Consider the following 15,927-nt stretch of genomic DNA (forward strand, 5'->3'; position numbering starts at 1 on the left):
GCATTTTCTCAACTGAGGTTCCCTCTCCCCAAATGGTTCTTATTTGTCTCATCAAACTATTCAGCAAAGGGTTTAGACTGTCCAAAATGCTCTTACATCAATTGCATCTTCTTGGTTATTCCATTCTGCATTAACTTTGGCCAACATCTTGGTTTTAATATGTATGGGAGAAGAAAGACATAGAACACAGTCTTTGTAAGTCATTGTATAGGATTCCATATTTCTTCAAGTTTCTTCCCAGGAACCAAGAAACAATAAGGCATTTCCATTTTTTAGAAAATGGACAATATACCAAGAAGTTAGAATAACAATGATTATGAGGGACTGGGGAGAGGATTCGGTATGTAAAGTGCATACTGCTTGATCATGCTTGGCAGGCATGGGTAAGAGAACCCTGTCCTGTCCCAAATACACACTCACACATACATTCTCTCTCTCTCTCTCTCTCTCTCTCTCTCTCATACACACACACACACACACACACACACACTTACACACATTCAAACACATACACCCATATGCACACCCTCACATACACACTCACACACATATATACACATTCATACACATATACATACTCATATACATACACAACCTCACATACATACTCACACACATACATACACACGCATACCCATACCTCACTGCCACCACATACAACCATACAGTTAAAAAAAAAGATTATAAGAATTATGAACTTCTCTCTAATTAAAACATTTAATTCATTGGAACATAGTGTATAACCTCATATTCATTCAAAGCTGGTATGATCCCTAGAAGAGAAATTTTTTTTTTTTTTGCTGAACATAAATTTACAAAAATATTTTACAAAACTCATATATTAAGTATTATTGGTGCCCTGCCAGGGTTTATAGAAGGAGTAAATAGTCAATGATTTAAAATCCTTTTCCTGATTAGTTGTGGTTCAAAAGACAGCAATGGAGAACATCCAAGTGTTGGTGGTAAAATGTTGATGAACTAAACATTCCCGGGCTGGCTCTGCACCCAGCTGTGCTCTCAGCTCTGTGCTTCATCCTCTGTGGAAAGCAATGTCACAGAGGAGAGAAACACAGGAAACCCTTGAGCTCACATCTTGGCTTCTCTGAATACCATGCCTATGGCCTGTAATCTCTTGCTTGTCTCTTTGATTCTTATAGTTAGTGTCTTAGTTAGGCTTTCATTGCTGTGAACAGACACCATGAGCAAGGCAGCTCTTTAAGGACAACATTTAATTGGGGCTGGCTTACAGGTTCATAGGTTCAGTCCATTATCATCAGGGCAGAAACATGGCAGCGTCCAGGCAGGCATGGTGCAAGAGACGCTGAGAGTTCTACATCTTGTTCTGAAGGCAAAGAGGAGACTGGCTTTCAGGCAGCTAGGGTGAGGGTCTTAAAGCCTATGCCCACAGTGACACACCTACTCTAACAAGACCACAGCTCTAATAGTGTCACTCCCTGGGCCAAGCATATACAAACCATCACAGTGAGGATGGTAATGGTGAAGAACATAATTGAAAAGCTCCTTAGGCCGTAACTTGTAAGAACTAAGCCCTATTGCTGTGGTTCTCAACCTTCCTAATGACGAGACCCTTTAATACATGTACTCATGTTGTAGTGATCCCCAAACATTAAATTATTTTTTTCCTAACTCATAACTGTAATCTTGCTACTATTATGAACCATAATGTAAATATTTGATATGGGACCCCTGTGAAAGGGTCATTTGACCTCCAAAGGGGTTGCAACCCACAAGTTTCTGAAAGAGTTTCTGAATAGGTTGCTTGTTTACTTCTTTGTCGCGTGGGCCTGGTTGAGCATCCCTTATCCAAAACCCTTGGGATCACTGTTTCAAAAGTGGAATTTTAAAAAATTTTATTTGCCTAGACTTTACAAGTTGAGCATTCCTAATCTGAAATGCTCCAAAAACTATTCAAGAAATTCTGCTTTGGGCACATTTTTTTATTTTGGTATTAGAAAAATTCAATTGGGAAAGTGTTTTTTTTAATAGAAACACTCAACCCATGTTCCTACAAGTAAGAACACGGCTTGTCTGTTTCTGTCCTATGCTGGGCTACATGGGATGGTTTTCATAACGTCCACGTTCTCGTTTCTTCCTGTGGTCTTTGCTCCCCTCATGTGTTTGCTACCCTTCGATACTTCTTTGATAATGCACACTCCCCAGAGCAAGCCATGAGGTGGATTTGATTGCAGGTGGTTTATTTGGGAACTGAAAAAGCATTACGGGAAGCAGGAGTGAAGTGAGAGAAGCCATTAGAGGCAGCTTACCCATCCATCACAACAGTTACAGCTACAGGCAACATGGCATAAACCTGCTGGGAATATTCCGGGAAGTGGTAATCCACACATTTCAGAGCCAGCCTTGGGTATGGGCAGGGGAGTGGAACTATTCACACACCGGTTTCCTTCAAAGTCCTCCAGGTGAGGCAAGTGAGAATCAGCCCTGTGTGAGCATCAGGAGGTAGCCAGTGGCCGAGGATGTGAAGGAGCCATGTGCTGATAGGAGCTGCTGTGACATCTTGGTACCCATTCACCTGTGCCGGGTGCCACATAGTCCACCAGTGATGTGATTTTGAAAGTTTGTGTACATTTCTCTGTGTGTTTTACTGAAACTTGCATCTAGAACTTTGATTTTGCATGGAATCACCTGAGGAGCTTGTTTGTAAAATAGGGCTTTTGAGTCAGGACCACAAAGTACATTTCAGAAATCCTTCCGCTTGACAAACACTCGAGTGCCACAGGAGCAAACGGTTTCTGTGTTGGGTTCTGGGAATGACTGTTACTTGTAAGCACCCACTAGAAGGGAACATAAGGTAGCCTCTTACGGAGTCTGATTCTCATCAAGTCTGTCTGCGTCTGCATGTTTGTTCGACTAAATCAGATGCTATCTCTATTAAGGAATCTTTTAAACCCCGTTCTACCTAAGCCTGCTAAGCTATAATCACAGGAACACGATAAAGCGTCTCTTCTATTGGCAATTGTTTCTATTGCCTTGTAGGGCAAGTGGCCACCACCAAACTTCACTTAATGAAACTATTCAGTCTGTGCAGTAGTTTATTACAGGCTCTTTAGATGGCTTCTTATTTGTGGGCCTTGTGCTTCTAATCTGAGACTTAGAGTGCTTGGTGTAAGAGTCACTGCCGTCAATTTGATTGATGTTTTTCACATGAGTTGCCAGTCATACCAAAAGTCCATCTATACTCTATTAAACAGATAGGGGATGGCATAACAAAGCATGGTGGTGTGTGTGTGTGTGTGTGTGTGTGTGTTTGTGTGTACCTGTGTGCGTGTGCATGTGTGTGCACATGCATGTGTGTATGTGTGTGCACATGTGTGCATGTGTGTCTGCTTTTTGAAATGCTCACACCAAACAGAGTAGAGTTAGTTAAAGCCACGCTTGTAAATGATTACAAAAGCTGATGAGCAGTCTTCAGGAGCAATGGTTTTTCTGGTCCTGGGGGCCTGGTGTAGACTGGAGAGTCACCTCTCTGAGCCAGTATTTGCAAGCTCCCAGATACTTTCTCCTCCTATCAGTAATCTTCTGGGTACAAATTAGGAGCTGTGGAAGTTTTCAGGTGTCCCAGCTCTTAGGGTCTGAGTCTAGACTGTATGGCTGTTGTATGCACCACAGAGAAATTCTGTTTGAGTTAAAACACTCACGGTTCCTATGCCAACCGGCTGTGACACCAAGGCAACCATTGAAAGTGTGAGGAAAAAGATGAGTGTTATTGTTAGATGTCTGTGATGTTGTCAGAACAGTATTGGGACATCTGATTTTTATCTCTTGAATATCACTAATTCCTACTCAAGGGACTTTCTCATTAGGAACAGAGGAGCAGTACTGTCTGCTGTCTTCTCTGCAGGAAGCCAGTTGGCAGTGAGGATTCAGACTCCCCATGAGAGCGCACCTTTTCATCTCATGGGGAGACTGACTAACTAAGTGTCCGTGCACTTGTCTAGAGGCTTCTTCTTTGGTATCTTGATACTACCCCAGTTGGTGCACTTGCTGTATTCCTATTGTTCCCTCACCAACTCATGTTCTACACGTTACGTTATAACTTTATAGGACTATTGGTTAGAATGCGTCTGGTTTAGTCATTAGAAAGCGCATAAGCCACGTTTACCTCCTTCAGATCTTGTTTCGGGAGCCATGGTTCATTAAAACTATTGGTAAACTATAACCAAAGGAGCTTAGCTCAGAAAAATTCCTTCTTCCAACGTGGGCCCATAGGCATAAGAAGATAAGCTGGTGTTTCAGTCACCACCTGTTCAAAATCCTTGAAGGGGCGCCCTCTTCGTTCTGTGGCTTGTCAGATGTCTACATTGGTAGAAGGTGTGTTGCGGGCGAGGATAATAACCAGAAGTTCTTGACCTTTGATATTTTATCTATGAGTAACTTTGACCCAGAAACTTTTAAAAAGTTCTTGTGGGTTATATGAAGAGGTAAGTAACTTTTTGGCGTTTAAAACAGTTTTTATGGGTGCTTATCCCAGACAGGTTTTGAAGTTCATTTCACATCCTGTCCCTCCTGTGCTGGATTTAGAGAAGTGGCTAAAAAAATAACAATTCCCTGAATGGAGGCAAAGTAACTTACTGTTTAATATTTTCCAGTGCATGCTCAGTAGACTAGTGCTGGCTTAGACATAACTGGTCAGGAATTGTTTTTAAGTAGAAAGAAATCAGTTCTCTGGAGGAAGTGAACTACATGTCTTCAGTTGCTGCCTGGTTTCCTGGGCACTTGAGCTCTCCCCTGTTCGTTTCCCTAATATTCACCACAGGCATCCAGGAAAACCGTAAGACATCTAAAATGGCCGCATAATTGTAAGGAAATTGGTATCTGACTCAGGAAAATCTGCCTCACCGGCAAAGCAACTTCTACCGTTTTAATTAAAGCTGAGTGGGTTCTTTTGAGGAAGCTTTAGCTGAGGCTGTATTCAGTTTAAGCTAAAGGAATCTTATAATAAACTTCTTGACAATTCTCACATCCTAAGAGAAATTGCTCTCTCAGAGTACTCTTCGGCCTTCTTTGTCCTGGGTGCTGAAGATGCTGGGCTAACTTCACAGCCTATACCTTTCTTGTTCATTTTTTAAGCTCTTGCTTACCCAGACTCACTATGTAAGCAAGGCTGGCCTTGAACTCAGAGATTCCTCTGCCTCTGTCTCCCAACTAAAGACTTGTGCCACCACACCCACTCTATCCTGTCTTGGTTTTAGTTCACACAGCTAGTCAAGACCCGGCTTTTAACCCTAGCTGTCTGGCTGTCTGGCTGTGGAAACCATTACTTCAAGGTCTGCTGTATGAGAAAGCAGCGTGCCTTACCAGCGATCTATCCTGACAGAGAAGGGAATGGTGGCCAGAGAAAGCTGTCATGGTCAGCTCCCGCTTAGTGTGTATGGCCCTGTGCTAGGCACTTTCTGCGTACATTTTATTTAGTCTTCAAAATGTCACATTAGTGTTGACTGTCCCTAGTCAGACAGTGGTTCGACTGAGAATTTAAGTAAGTTGGGTAAGAATTTAAGGAAGTGAGGATATAGTCTGTCCCTGGACTACACTGCACTGGTGGACATATTCCTGGGTCCTGTCTCCTTTCCATAGCTTGCCTTGGCTAGTCCACAAGTGTCCACTGATCTCTGAGCTAGTATGTCGGGACATGCCCTCCTTCCCTTATCTACCCACGCTGTGCCACGGGAGCCGGCAGGAAGAGATTTCTGCCCAGAAAGTGGGAATTCTACAATGAGAATTCTGTCTCTGTATACAGGAAGAAACTTATCAGAGTACCGGAAATTGGGATAGAGGGGTTTCTCACCTCGTAGAGGAGAGGAATAATAAATTGTAAGGTAGTTAGGAACGACACGTGCAGGCAGTCTCCTTTCCCAGCTTTCTCGAGGAAGGACAGGTTGAGAATGAGCATGTAGCACAAAGCGTCCCAGAACCAGGGGTGTGCGATCATTGAGAAACCCATGTGTAAGCATTAAAGAGTTTGATTCTAATTATAGATTCTTGGTGTCGGAGAGACTTGGTTATGTCCTTGTCCCTGTAAATATGTAGATATGATGTTTTTATGGTTCATTGTATAAAATACCAGACCTAGCCCAGAAGTGCTACAGACTATCCAACCTATCAGTGCTCAGCCAGAGTTCCTAAGAGTGCTGACCGGCCCTCTCTCTTGTCTGGATGCCCTCACTGTCCAGTTCTGTTAACCTCAGTGACCTCAACGGTTCTGTTTGTCCATCTGCTTTACTGCCTATGCTCTAACTTCCTAGCTCCTACAAGAGCTAGAAGTTGCGAATTAATTCTTTGACTCTATAATTTTAAATTATTTCACAATAGTGTGAAATTTCTTCCTAATATTAGTATAGAGGCCAAGTTACTCTTTTTTTACTAGTCAGATATTAGGATAGACTTTGTAGACACAAAGTATTATTTCTGGCTTAGTACAAGCAAGTTAGAAATTTGAGTCAGTTTAGCCTATAGCAAGTTGACTTTGACGTGTGGTAATTAGAAAGTCCACTTCACTGTGCCTGGTTCGTGGGGGTGTTTTATCTTGTGTTTGCTTATTTTTGTAGTACCAGGGATTGTGTACTTGACAGCCAAGTGCACCCAGGTGTGCTATTTTCACATTCTTTTGCAAGTTTGGTTTGGTTTTGGTTTTGGTTTTTGAGGACGATGGGGGTCTCACTAAGCAGGTCCAGACTGGCTTTGAACGTACTCGACAATGTAAATCTCCTGTCTTGGCCTCCTGAGTAGCTGGGATTACAGGTGTATGTAATTGTGGTTGACTGCTCTACTGGAGCAAACAAGGTTTTCCGTCAATAGCTCAGGTCCTTTATCAACCCTCAGTTCTCTTCGTGTGCCGTGAGAACCTCTAGCTGGTGAACTGCCACAGTACTAGGTTAAACAGGTTCAGGATGTTCTGAAGGAAAGTGGATTCCTCAAAGCCTTCATTCCGAGTTCTCTGAATGTCTTGGGAAAATATTTGCATTGCACAAAAACTGATTCCTCCTCATTTTCAAATAGGTGCCAGTCTTCAGCAGTTACAAGATGTTTCGGTAGAAACTGAGCCAGGAGCTCAGGTTCAAATGAGATTTCCTGTGTACTCTTGAAAATAATCTTTGTAAAACGTAGCGAACATTTATTGCTTGCTTCATCTGATGGCTGTGTTACTACATCAGAGTTTCAAAGGGAGAAAGCTGTACCTTTTCAATAAAACTAAGAATCCCTTCATGTTAGACTAACCTGTTTAATTGTGTTTGTCTTGTTCTTGAAACCTAGAACCAAGGCTCTACATTGTACAGCAAGATAACACATTACAACCCTGTACACTGCTTTGTTGTGACCTTCAGACTGGAATACATTAGGCTGAACAATTTTAAATCCCATAAATTTATATTTTTAAAAGTGTATGTATTAGATACCCAGCTCCTTATTTTAAAATAACCAAATTTTGTCCTTAGCTTCAGGGTCGGAGTTTCAAATTAAACCTTTAAATAAATTGTTTCCGTTTTAGGGTAGTCAAGGCCTGTTTATTTAAGAGTCAGTTCACTCCGGCTCAAAAAGAGGTGAATTCATTTCAGTGGAATTGACTGAGCAGGAAAGCTTCCCGGTGTTGGGATACATGCTATTGGGCTAGCCTCAGCCTCAACCCCAGATCTCAAAGCTGAGGAACGTAGAGTGATTTAATTAAATACATGAGAGAGACTTCAGACATTATTATGGTTTTCTGAATCTTACCAATGAGAACAAGTGTTATTTCTCCTGAACGTGTATTCTAAGCTATGGTTGGAATATGTAGTGGCCCTGTCTTCCTGAGTGGTTCATCTTCATAGAATTCTCACCATCAAAAAACCCTCCTAAGTGACCATGAAAAAAGTGGTCTTATATCTGCCGTTGGTGTCAGTTGCTTTATGGTGGAATTTAATTATTTAATATTTAGTGGTACCATTCACTAGTCTTTACATAAAAACAAAACAAACAAACAAAAAGTTGCTTAGATGCTGATCTGAAATGCTTTAAAATCCTTCTGTCCTAAAATACTGACATAGCTATTTTTCTCAGGGACCAGCATGCCAATAATGTCAAAGAAGATTCTGAAAAGAAAAAAGAAAATGAAGTAAAGACATCCGCCGAAGCCAAAGGTAGTGGTCACATTGCCATGTCATTGTTGGTTATTGCCATAAGTATTCAAGAACAAAAAACTGCACAGTAGCCCAGGGATATAGTTCTATGGCAGAGAAGGATCTAGACTCCATGGGACAATGGGCTTGACTCTTCTGCACCACAGCATGAGTGAAAATAAGTAGAAACGACTGGAAAACAACAGTCACATTTTACTAGAGATAAACTTGGTTTGTTTTTTCCCCCTCGTGGAAAACAAGAGAAGGGATCCAGGACCTGCTCAGGATCCAGATACTTAGGAGCTTGCAATGACACGGGTTCAACTGCAGCCTGTGTTCCCAGTTTCTATCGCACACCCGCCCAACGTCAGATCTTAGGTTTGCAAAGAGGTTCTCTTTGGTTCGTGCCACACATCTTCTCTAGTACTGCTGGCTTCACTTGCCTCAAGCATGTTTTGGGATCTAAACAGAACATCAGGTTGATGTAAAAATAAAAGCACAAAATGAAAAGAAGATCACTTGAACAAGTGCTTGCTGGAGTTAGTTATTGCGGAACATTTTCTTTAGCCCCTCCTTTTTTGCGGGACACCCAGGTTGGTTCCAGAGGTTAGCTCCTGGGAAGAGTGCTGCAGTAAACACCAGTGCACCAGTGTCTCTAACGCCTGCCTGGTGTCCTCTGGGTAAGACCCAGCATGAGGGCCTCATTAAGCTCCATACTGAGTCCTTAGCGTTAGTTTGATTCTCACCACAGGGTCTAAAAGCTTCTTTTTGTCCACACTGTGCCTAGGTTTTCTTTTATTTTGTTTTCTTTTCCTTAATAACCGGTTCTCTGCACAGAATGAGATGGAATCTCAATACATTTTTGGCCTGCATCTTTCTGATGCCTCATGAGATTGAATGTTTTGTTTTGTTTTTTTCCCATTCATTGGCTATTTTAGTTTTTCCTTTGTAAATTGTCTGCTCATTCCATTGGTACATTTATTAGTCGGATTTTTGTCTTCTTGTTGCCTGGGGTTTGTTGTTTTGTTCCTTTGCTGTTAACTATTTTTTGTTGATGTTCTTTGTATAATATAGATACTTTTTATCAGCCTATGGGGTTGTCTATTTTCTCAGTTAACTGTTAAAAAATTAAACAGTTGATGACTGTATAGCGGCAATACGATAACTAACTTGTATTGAACCAAGACTGGGACAAATCAGAAGAAGCAGCGCCCTGTAAGCAAAGTTGTAGCAGCCACAGGTTGGGACCATTATCTAATGTACAGGGGAACAGAGCAGGATTTTTTTGAAGAACAGAGTTCTGTTCTGAGGCGAAGTTACCTTGAGCACTAAAGAGACGCCATTGGGCAATCTGTAATAGCTGTCAACAGCGTGCGTAAGTTGAACGTATCGTTTATTTATCGCGGTTGACATTGTCACAGACTATAATTACTCAGGGAGCGTGACACGGTCCACCTCCCTGATTTCTTTATTCAGTGGAATGCATGATACTCGGCTGTGCAAGTACCTTTCAGACACAGATTTTCTCTTTTCTCTTTCTCTCTCTCTCTCTCTCTCTCTCTCTCTCTCTCTCTCTCTCTCTCTCTTTCTTTCTTTCTTTCTTTCCTTCCTTCTTTTTTTTTTTTTGCCGTTTTTACCAGTTGTTCGGGAAGAGCCTACCCCCAGCGTACAGCAGACTCAGCCACCTCAGCAGGCACTAAAGGCTCCGCAAGCTCCACAGATCCAGCCAGCCCAGCAGGCCCCACAGGCACCGCAGGCTCAGCCAACCCAGCAGCAGGCCCAGCAGGCTCAGCAGGCCCCACAGGCACCGCAGGCCCAGCCGGCCCCACAGGCCCCGCAGACCCATCCAACCCAGCAGCAGGCCCAACAGGCCCAGCCAACCCAGCAGCAGGCCCAGCAGGCCCAGCCAACCCAGCAGCAGCAGGCCCAGCAGCAGGCCCAGAGGCGCTCAGCTGTATTTCTCTCCTTTAAGCCTCCAATTCCATGTCTGCCCCTGCGCTGGGAGCAACAGAGCAAGCTTCTTCCAACTGTTGCTGGGATCCCGGCGAGTCGAGTTTCCAAGTGGAGCACAGACGAGGTATGTTTGCTTCTGCTATTTGATTCCGTTACCATATTTTGTCTGCTGGACCATCTGCAAGGATATTGGCATCTCGAGTGTTGATAAATGCTTCGACTGTGGGTAGTGTTTAATCTTTCAGGGTTTTGTTTCCCCTATGAGAGAAATTTTACTTCGAGGAAATTGCGTTAACTCTACGGTTCAAATATTTTTGAACCTGCAATGTATGGATCCCAACTTCCCTTTATTTTTAAACTTGGAATTTTGGTATTATTCTTGACAGGTGTCAGAATTCATTCAGAGTTTGCCCGGATGTGAAGAACATGGAAAGGTGTTTAAGGATGAAGTAAGTCCCCCACTATATTGCAATATGTTTCTTGATGGGATTAAACCACCAGGATGCATCAACCGGGAAATGTGCTAAATTAACAGGCAGGAGAAGATGCGCTCCATCCAAGTAGACATTTATTGTGTAGCTGAATCACAAGCAGCAGCATTAACCACTTGAATTAAAGTGTCTTACAGAAGCTCCAAAGGGAAGCTGGTACAAAGCATTTCACAATCACACACAGGAGCCCTAGACTCTTTATAAAACTCCCCCCACAAAACTTAGCATTATGTTCTTATACAGTCTGTAGCACCAAAATAAATCAAAGGAAGATGTTAGCAGTGTTTTCTATCATCTTAACAATATCAACACTAACTCCATCTAATGCACAGAATAGAGTAGTGCTCTAGACAGCATTTTACCTCTCACCTGTGTCTCAGTGATATGTGTAAGAAAGTATCCATTTATTTCAGATTAGTATACAATGTAACAGGTTTCCTTGTGGCCTTTTCATATACACTATTGGGTAATGCTTCCCCACACAGGGTCTCCTCATCTCCCTGCTCACGCCCACCTCCACTGTCCCATTCTGCCCCCAGTATTACTTATTCGGCCCCCATGTCACAGAAGGTCTGTGACCCTTCCTGTCCTGCTTCCTTGATGCTTCTTCAAACCAAAAGTTAGGATTGTGTATGAGAGAACATAACAGTATTCAGCTTTCTGAGTTAGGATACTTGCTTGACTTGATATAGCAATTTCCAGACCCAATTGTTTTTCCTGAAGTTTTTATAATTTGATCTTTTGCTGTGGCCAATTAAAACTTCATTGTATGTATGTCCAGTATTTTTAATTTCCCATTATACTGTTGATGGACATATAGACATTAACAGCGATAAACATAGATTTGCAAGCGTCTCCAAGAGGATATAGAGTCCTTTTTTGTACCCAAGGGTCTCGTAGCTGGGTACTAGAATGATTTTATTTTTAGCTCTGTTGTGGGAACTTCCACACTGATTTTCAATATGGCAGCACCAGTCTGCACTGTTGCCAGCCCTGGGTACCAGTTCCTCTTGCCCCACATTATCTCCAGTATTCCATGTATTTTGTTCTTCTGGTAAAAGAATGTAGGTGGAAGTCAGAGAACCGCATGGGGCAGTCAGTTCTGTTTTCCGTGTGGGTCCCAGAACGGAAACTCAGGTTGTCAAGCTTTTCCAGTGAGCCACTTCAATAACCCTTTATCCTTCTACATTTAGTGGAGTGAGGAAGATAAAACAAACAAACCAGCTACTTTCTTAAATAAGCCTGTAGTTAGTTAGTTAGTTAGTTAGTTAGTTAGTTAGTTAGTAGTTAGTTAGTTCTGGGGAATTCAGGATTGTAGTAGCTTTCTGGAGCTACCATGGCAAATCATCATAGTATCGTAAATAGTAGAAATGTATTGTTCTACAGTTCTAAAGCAAGACTAGAAACCAGCCTCTAAGTTCTATTCTAGCCTCTCCTATGGCTTATAGATAGTTCTCTTTCTATTTACCTATGTGTCTGTCTCTGTCCAGATTTTCCTCCTGGACCCAAAGCTCAGCTCACCTGTGTAACCTTAACTTAGCCAATTACTACTTAAAGTTGCAATGATGCTCTTTCCCAGTTAGCCCCAATTATGAGCAAGCCCCAGTTCTGAGCAGCTACAGTTTAGGAATTCAAGATAAGAATTTGCAAAAGGGGTTGGAAAGATGCCTCAGTGGTTAACAATGCTGCTCTTTCAGAGGACCCAGGGTAGATTCCCAGCATCCACATGAAGGTGCACAACTATCTCTAAGGTCAGTCCCAGGTGATCAGACACCTCTGCTCTCTTCCAAAGCCTTCATACACATGTGGTACGCAGGCATGCATTATCAGGCAAAACACCAATACACATAAAATAAAAATAATTCTTTATAAAAATTTTCAGCCTGGCGTGGTAGTGTAATACATTTAATCCCAGCACTCCAGAGGCAGAGGCAAGTGGATCTCTGTGAGTTCAAGACCAGCCTAGTCTACATGATGAGTCCCAGGACAGCCAGGACTATGTAGAGAAACCCTGTCTCAAAAACAAACAAATGAAACAAAAAGAACAAAAGAACTTGAAGAAGACACAGTTTAACCAGAAAACAAAGCATGTGCCACTTCTTAGTTCCAAATAGGGAAACTGAAGGAGAAATGAATGTGTCATAGACCAGGTAGTTCCCTAAAGGCTGAAAGTCATAAAAAAAAAAAAAAAAAAAAAAAAAAAAAAAAAAAAAAAAAAAACCAAACCTGTTTTGTTTGTCATCCACTAAACCAAATTTCATTTTCATCATGTGGCTTCTTATTCTGTAATGAATAAGAAATTCATCTTCGAAGGGGCCCAGAACAGAAGCATTTGCCTGACAGCTGCTCCTCCAACCATACTCTTGGTTGTTTCTCTTCTGTCTCTGGGGTCTGATTATGGCCACGCCTGTCTTTCTCGTTGTTTTCCTTCATGGTAGAAGGCTAAATTTGTTAGGTGTTCAAGTATAACTGGTTCTTTGCCCAAATTATTTTGTGTCTGAAAGCATTATTATGTTCCGTAACTAAAAATAAATAAATAAATAAAACCAACCACACTATGTTTAATCAGTCCCTAATTCAGAAGAATACAAAGAGGTTTGTGGAAAGAAGGCTTGGAACGTAAACATTAAGACTTTTGGATCCCCACCACTCACATAGAAAACCTGGCATGGCAGCTCATGACTGCAAAACCAGCACTGAGAAACAGGCGGGGGATCCCTGCAACTCCGGCCAGAGCAGTGAGCAGGAAAGGCCAGCTCCAGGTTCAGTGAGAGATGCTTCTCAAAGGATAAGGTGGAAAGCCATAGAGTCAGACATGCAAAATTGGAACTCTGGCCTCCCATACACACCACTCACACATAAAACAGCTTGCTCAGTCACACACATAGTCACACACACAATTTTAAGTTATAAGAAAGTATGGCCAACTTCCCTTCTCCTGTGGACTACGATTTCAGATAATTGAGTTTTATTATGCTGGAGGTGTGGTTTTAGCTAAAAGAGACCCATGGGTCAGGAATGTTGTGTTCATGACCTGCTGTGTATGCCGTGTTAGTATTGCTGTATAGAACTCAGCTGATGCATACAGCATAAAGCTCTGAATATCTCCACAATGCTCCCATCTGGTTAATCCACTTTCCTCTGTTTTTTTCCCCCCTTTATTTCAGCAAATTGATGGAGAAGCATTTTTACTGATGACCCAGACAGACATTGTTAAAATTATGAGCATTAAGCTGGGCCCAGCTCTCAAAATTTTCAATTCTATTCTGATGTTCAAAGCCGCGGAGAAGAATTCCCACAACGAACTGTGAAGACGGTGAATTCTGGCACCATCGGCTTCTGCTTCATAGCTCATTATGTTCTTTCAAAGCACAAGGACAGCTCCGGCTCTGGAGTGAGGAGTCTTCGGAATTCCCAGGGGCAGCACTACAGGGCCCATGGGTCCCTCCAGCTGCAGACACATTCTTAGGGAATGCCCAAGCTTCTTACCAGCAACTGGCCAACAGCAGTCACCTTTGGTTCCGCTCACCGAGCTAAACTTAACCTTTGTAAATTTTTTGGATGTGGGAGGAGGGTGGGGAGAGGGAGGCTTCGTTATTTATGGATGGGGCAAAAATCAGAACTTTTGGCATTTTGTAAACATTGTCGGAGTCTCTTTCATGTACACTTTCTTTTTTTTTTTTTTCAATATTTTCAGAAACCTTTTTATATAACGGAATCTCAACCTAAACCAAATCCTTTGAACCTGGCTGGGTTTAGCCTGGGACTCGTGTCAGTCATGTTCACCCTGTGCCATATTTGGAATTGCAGCATTAGCCAAGTGTAACGTTGTGAGTTGTGATATTGCCTAACTGTGTCAACCTCTGTTGGGACTGAAGAATTGTAAATACTACCTTTCCTTGAATCCATGTTTTTACTTTTGCACGCATCATGAATTGTTAAACAAAGTACTTTTCACCAGCATCTTTACTGTTATTATTACCAAAAAGATGTATATAAAAGAATGGAACTGAAGAGTAAAATATATAAACCTACTTAGATTTGAAGGAGGTAGCGTATCTGGACAGAATTGGTTTGGTACGTCATGGTGCCCATGTTCCCAGCAGTTGGCATTGGAGGATTGTGCAGTTTCATATCCCAAGGGATATTGACGAGGAATTTGATTTGTGAAGTTATTGTGTGCATCTATGTACATGACATGGAAGTGGCTGGTGCTTTACTGAAAAGGACTCACTTGTCTGGAAACACTAATCCTTCAAGAGCTCCCATCCGTCCTACATGTCCTCCAGACCCAGAGGATTTGCTCAGAGTGAGCTGAGAAGCAGAGCAAGGGTCTCACTGCACAGACTTGGTGTGACTGTCACATCTGCAGATACAGAATTCTCTTCGCTCACAGATCGAGAAAGTGGTTCCCAAAGCCATTCTTCGGAAACCTCCAATGGTGAAAGATACCTTTTCCTAAAAAAAATATTTTGCCTTGATTTCTAAGTATCTGGATGCACTTTAAATGAAAGCCCATGGTTATTTATAAACTCATAGCTGGCAGTGTTTCTTTTGTAAGCGTGCACTTCTAAGGGGAAGGTAAGATATTTTGTCAGTCTTTGGATGTATTTTCTAATCCCACGATTAGACATTTACTCAAGGACTGGTTTAAAAATAGAAAGTTTAGTAGCATGCTGTCGGAACTCTGGGGGAAGGTCCCACCTCTTCCCATGAACTCTTTAATGTTTTTCTGATGTAGGACTTCCTTTGATGTGCCATAGTAGGAGTCCTTTGCATTTGTCATGATTCAAGGTAAACAGGGTCCGTGACATCTGCAATGTCCTCTTCATTTCTTTGCATGAATCTGCTAAATGAGCTTTTTATTGTTACTCCCCCTCCCCCTTTGTTGTGGTCAGTATTTGTACATTAACTTGCACTTGTTACATGTGATATGAATGAAATAAAATCTTAATTGCAGATTCTTTTTATATATGTATAACTTTTAAGGAGGTTATTTAGTAGAGGTTAAAAAAAAAACAGGAACAATTTCATATCTAACAAAAGTTAATGTAAGGCTTGGTTGTATTTTAGTATTAGAACACCTACCTGGCATTTGCAAGACCCTGGGTTTGATCTGATTGACTACAAAACAACAAGTAAACAAAAGCGTTAAACTTACTGTAGGACTGGGGAGATGCCTCAGTTCCTAAAGTATCTGTCACAATAGCCTGAGCCCCTGAGTTTGTATCTCCAGCACCCATGGAAGAACCAGGTATACCTACTACTCCAGTGAGGTTCACTGCCCAGGGAATTCATGAGCTTCAAGTTTAGTGAGAAGCCATGGCTCAAAAGAAGTTAAGGTAGTGAGG

The 15,927-nt window shown here is 42.0% G+C and overlaps 1 protein-coding gene across 32 annotated transcripts in view; it reads left to right on the forward strand.

Moving 5' to 3' along the window:
• Nucleotides 1-15,536, forward strand: part of L3mbtl3 (L3MBTL histone methyl-lysine binding protein 3) — a 100,605-nt gene extending 85,069 nt beyond the window's left edge. For 27 of the 32 annotated variants that reach the window (XM_087565617.1, XM_087565654.1, XM_087565769.1 and 24 more), the window contains 4 exons: nt 8,074-8,153; nt 9,773-10,209; nt 10,472-10,534; nt 13,744-15,535. In XM_087565617.1, coding sequence (XP_087421743.1) covers nt 8,074-8,153; nt 9,773-10,209; nt 10,472-10,534; nt 13,744-13,887 — 724 coding nt within the window. In that variant the 3' untranslated portion in view covers nt 13,888-15,535. 32 annotated transcript variants of the gene reach the window in all.
• The last annotated feature ends 391 nt before the right edge of the window (nt 15,537-15,927 follow it).

The sequence above is a fragment of the Rattus norvegicus genome, chromosome 1 (assembly GCF_021556685.1).
Source record: "Rattus norvegicus strain SHRSP/BbbUtx chromosome 1, alternate assembly SHRSP_T2T, whole genome shotgun sequence".
In the NCBI taxonomy this organism is placed as follows: Eukaryota; Metazoa; Chordata; class Mammalia; order Rodentia; family Muridae; genus Rattus; species Rattus norvegicus.